General features: G+C 42.4%; 1 protein-coding gene across 1 annotated transcript in view; it reads right to left on the bottom strand.

Moving 5' to 3' along the window:
* The window catches only part of LOC102195354 (uncharacterized), a 17,816-nt gene that overhangs the window by 2,491 nt on the left and 10,894 nt on the right, over positions 1–4,431 (bottom strand). The window contains exons 16-19 of the mRNA XM_013914550.1: positions 2,441–3,841; positions 1,736–1,858; positions 1,303–1,431; positions 51–248 (exon numbers count right to left, since the gene is read on the bottom strand). Of these exons, the coding sequence (XP_013770004.1) occupies positions 51–248; positions 1,303–1,431; positions 1,736–1,858; positions 2,441–3,841 (1,851 nt within the window). The remainder of the gene's footprint in view (positions 1–50; positions 249–1,302; positions 1,432–1,735; positions 1,859–2,440; positions 3,842–4,431) is intronic.

Below are 4,431 nucleotides of genomic sequence, written 5' to 3'. Positions count from 1 at the left end.
ACAAGCCATCATCCGTGTGCATCAATCAGTGCGGGAAGACGAGCGACTACAGTACCAGTGGTTCTTCCCGCTGCGTAGAGCGCTAGCACTGCTTGCATGGCTACATAGGTGAAAGGCACGTTGAAACACTCAAACATGATCTCAACCGCGTGCTGCCGATTCTTCAGAGGGTTCATGGCCGCTTCAGTCAAAAGAACTGGGTGATCTTCTGGTTCCACACGCAGCTGCTGGAACGTATGATGCCAGATCTAAGAGACAAAAAGTCAAGCACCAAGAGTAAATGAGCTTGTGGACAACCACCAATACTTTATTTCTCTTGAGGGAAGCATGTTAATGGGTGGGGAAGTTGCAAAGTGGGTGAGTTCTCAAAACACAGACATTCAAACTAGACTAACCCACAGGGACAAATAGGTCTGCAGCTGCCCTCTAAGCCTCAGGAACATATTCCTATGAAGTGAGGCTTTTGACAGCATCAACACATATACACTGTGTGACCAATGATGGGATAAAACCAGGGTATTTGCTGAACGGATTTGTTATATTTGAGACTTGAACATAAGAAAACCATTTGTGCCTTTCCACTTTGCCAGCAAGTTTCAAGCAGCAGAGACTGTATGATAGATGAGCAAATGTACCTGTAACGATCAAGTATAAAATGAAACTTTTGCAGCCTTTAAGGCTGTACCGACTCTCCCACATGCCAATGGCAATTTTATTTATACAGCACATTTCATTATTACGTGTAAACTCGCTTTGTTTAACACAGCAGATAAAAATACTGACGGCCACCATCGCTACTGCTCAGCCTCCTACCAGCTGCACCTCATGTTACCTCATTCTCAGGTTACTGTGTTCACAAAGCTGGGTGTACACGCCACCCGCAGGCCTGACACGATGACAACAATACCCCCTCAGCCTTTTATGGCTTAGGGGTAAAAATATTAAAACCCGTGCAGTAGCAAAACAAAACAGCATATTAAGTGTAAAGTTTTCTAGTCCATTTATGGATATATGCACAGCAGGACCACAATAACATGTTTTTAAACTGAATGTACACATTTTCCTCACATGTCAAGTACTACAAACAAAAAGGCTTTGGGTCGTGCCTCTTTCAAAGCCTCATATTGCTGGAAAAGACATCCAACATCTTCAGCCAGCTGGGTCTGTGGAACAGCTGTAACCTGTAGTCAGTAATCGAGTTCCAGACGACACATCAATATACGTGACATTTAAGTACTAAAGGGGAATGATTCCGACATGAGTTTTTCCATTTTCTAGTTGTTATGCAAACATGAGTCTCACCTTTTCCATTTCATCCCAGTTGTGAATGATTCCATTCTTTATGGGGTGCTTCAGAGTCAGAACCCCTCTCATGTGTTCTGCATCGTGACCAATGTAGGCCTCTCTTTCAAGGTTACCATTCAGTACTTCCTGCAAAGACAGGACACAAAAAAAAAAAAAAAAAAAAAAGTATATTTATACCCACACTTTAAATCCCCATAGTTTTCCTTATAGCTCAAAGTAGCTGTAGGCAGATGCCAACCAACTCTATAAACACACATCATGAGGCTGCTGCAATGAACAGACAAAGGATGCAAAGACCAAGGCAATTTATAGAATACATTTACTGAAAATATTTTGAAAAGAAACGCTCCATAAATATGTTTAAACATGTGTCCCTTAGGTTGGCCCCTACGAGTTAAAATCCAAAGCGTCTAACAACGAATGCACTTACCTCATACTTTGGCACCCCAATTATTGTGGGGAATATAATGCTTGGTAGGTCTTGATCTGCAAATCCTGCCTTTATCAAACCAGAGCCTGAATCCAGTACAATTGGACTCTTGAAATCTGCAATCTAGAGATACAGACACAAGCTTTTTTTTTTCTTCCTTTTTAAAAAAAAAAAAAATTCCAGAGGTTCAAAAGCACTGAAATGATCTTTTATGTTTATATTGTGACTACAACTTTATTTGTTTTCAAGTCTGGCCTGCGCTTTAGTCTATAAGCCACATTTTAGTCATACATTCAAAGTATGTGCGCTCAGTTACACATGGCACACAGCAATTTAAAAGCCTGGGGTTGGGAGAAAGCTTTCATAAGAACTAAAAACTAATGTTGATGTTAGGCTTTTAACTACAAGATGTACTTGATGTTCTAAATCAGAGGTGCCCAATCCCGGTCCTCGAGAGCTACCGTCCTGCAGCTTTTAGATGCATCCTTGTTCCCACACACCCGAATCAAATGAATGGCTTGTTATCAGGCCTTTGCCATACATGATGGCATGCTGAAGAGGTAATCAAACCATTTGATTCAGCTGTGTTGGAGTAGGGATGCATCTAAAAGCTGCAGGATAGTAGCTCTCGAGGACTGGGATTGGGCAGCCCTGTTCTAAATGAAGACAAAAAGGTGACAGCTGAAGTAGGATGTGCCGACGTACCTCCGTCATGGGGCTATAAAACTGGATCTGACTTTCAGGTGACCCAGAGATTCTCAGAGCCTCAGAGCTCTGAACACCATCTGGTAGCTTTTCATTTGGTTCTTCTCTTCCACCCGAGTCAAACTCTAGAGGCTGATCAGCAGTCACTTGGGATACGGACTGTTCAAGTTGGTGGTCATCTGCAGGAGGTGAAGTGTGGATTTCCTCTGCTGACTGCACATGTAGTTTGAGTAAAGATGTGGGCATCTTTTCATTTTTAGTCATTATTTCAGACGAGCGCTGTAATGATGCCCAACAGTTCTCTGGGGGTACATGGTTATCGTTTTCATGTTGTGTTACATTTGGACTGGAAACCAAGCTGTGGCTGGTGTCTGGAGGCACATTCTCTGGCAGCTCTTCAAGTACTTCGTTTTGTAGATGAAGTTGGCCTTCACCTACAAAATAATGATCTAAGGACTCCTCTGTGGAGTGAGGAGCTTCGAGTTCAGCACGGGCTTCATTCACAGGAGGCAAAGACTTTCTTGGCTTAGCTACAGGGGGAAGGAGTGATTTTCCACCTGGGTCAAAGGTGCCATCATCTACCCTCATTTCAGGGATTAAAGATGCTTCTGGACTGCATAAACTAGCAGACCTGGCCAATTCATTCCCATCGATGTATTGCGATTGGACACCTGCCTCTTCTGAGGGTTCCTGTAAACCAAATACATTGTTCAAGGTAATTTTGTAATATACTGACAGACCAGTTGTACAACCACTAGCATCTTGACACTGGGAAAGTGGCAGTTGAGCCACATCTTGTGGTGAAGCCCTTTTGGTTACCTTAAGGTCTGAAACATCTTGAATAATTTTAGTCACACGTGTATTCACAGACCCATCCATGGCAAGGCTGGCGACTGATCTTCCAGAACCATTGGGAAAGAGATCACAGAGCACTCGATCATCATGTTCTTTTCTAGGCCTTTCAGTTATAGAACATTTTTTAAACCTTTCATCAATATCCTCATTCTGTTTCTCCAGCTCCTCCACCTCCCTCTTCTCCTTTTCCAGCTGCAAATGTGAAGCCTCCCTCTCATTGCGTGAAGTCAGTAACACATTTGTACCCACAGGTTTGCTCTCCGAGAGCTCAGTGTTGAGTTTCTCTTTACTGCATCGAAACTTGTTGATCTGCAAGTTCTCTTCCATGATTAACCCGTCCAGGATATGAACCTTTCTCAGTTCCATCAGCAGGTCTGGCTTGCTGTCAGATACCGTTGGAGCGTCACTGTAAAGCCCATCCGCATTAGCTTTAGTTTCACGTGCAGACCCAGCCGACACGAGGTCAATGAAACAGTCAGATTCTGCAGAGTCAACGCAGTCATCGAAACAAAGAACACCAGCTTCAGCCAGCTCGTAGGACGACATCTTAAAAGAATAAGAAGGAAAAATATAGTGAATACCAAGGGACTATAAAACAAGCTGACAAACCTACTGTCACATTACCCACTGGTTTGTAGGCTTCCCTTCAGGCAAACTGAGTTTTTCCATTCTGGCCATCATCTACCCATTTTTTGGAACCAGTAGTAAATTAAACATGGGTTAAAGGTTTGAACAGGTAAGACTCAGATTGATATCAGGCCTTAACAGGGGCTGATATCTACTCAATTCTGGAATTATTTTCAGAACAACCATCAGCACAATAATTATAAGGAGTGAGTTGGACATTAACAAGCTAAAGATTACTGACATTTGTATTTAATATGAAAAGTTATTTGAATCAACATCTATTTGAGTCAGACATTTTATAAGACGAACCCCAGCATGTCTGACAGAGCCACCCGTCAGCCTCTGATGATGAAGGTTTAGCCATTTCAACATAGCACAGTACTTTGCAAATTACATAAGAAAAATATTTTAGCCAAAACTGGAAACAAGCTTGTTTCACTACTTGAAACAAGCTCAATACAACCAGGCTACAAAAGATGACAGTTGTCCACCTGGCTCTGTGTAAAAAA

Source organism: Pundamilia nyererei, unplaced genomic scaffold (assembly GCF_000239375.1).
Source record: "Pundamilia nyererei isolate P.nyererei 1_Seehausen unplaced genomic scaffold, PunNye1.0 scaffold00204, whole genome shotgun sequence".
NCBI classification, from domain to species: Eukaryota; Metazoa; Chordata; class Actinopteri; order Cichliformes; family Cichlidae; genus Pundamilia; species Pundamilia nyererei.
The sequence above is the reverse complement of the archived record's forward strand: the minus strand, read 5'-3'. Positions and strand labels throughout refer to the sequence as shown.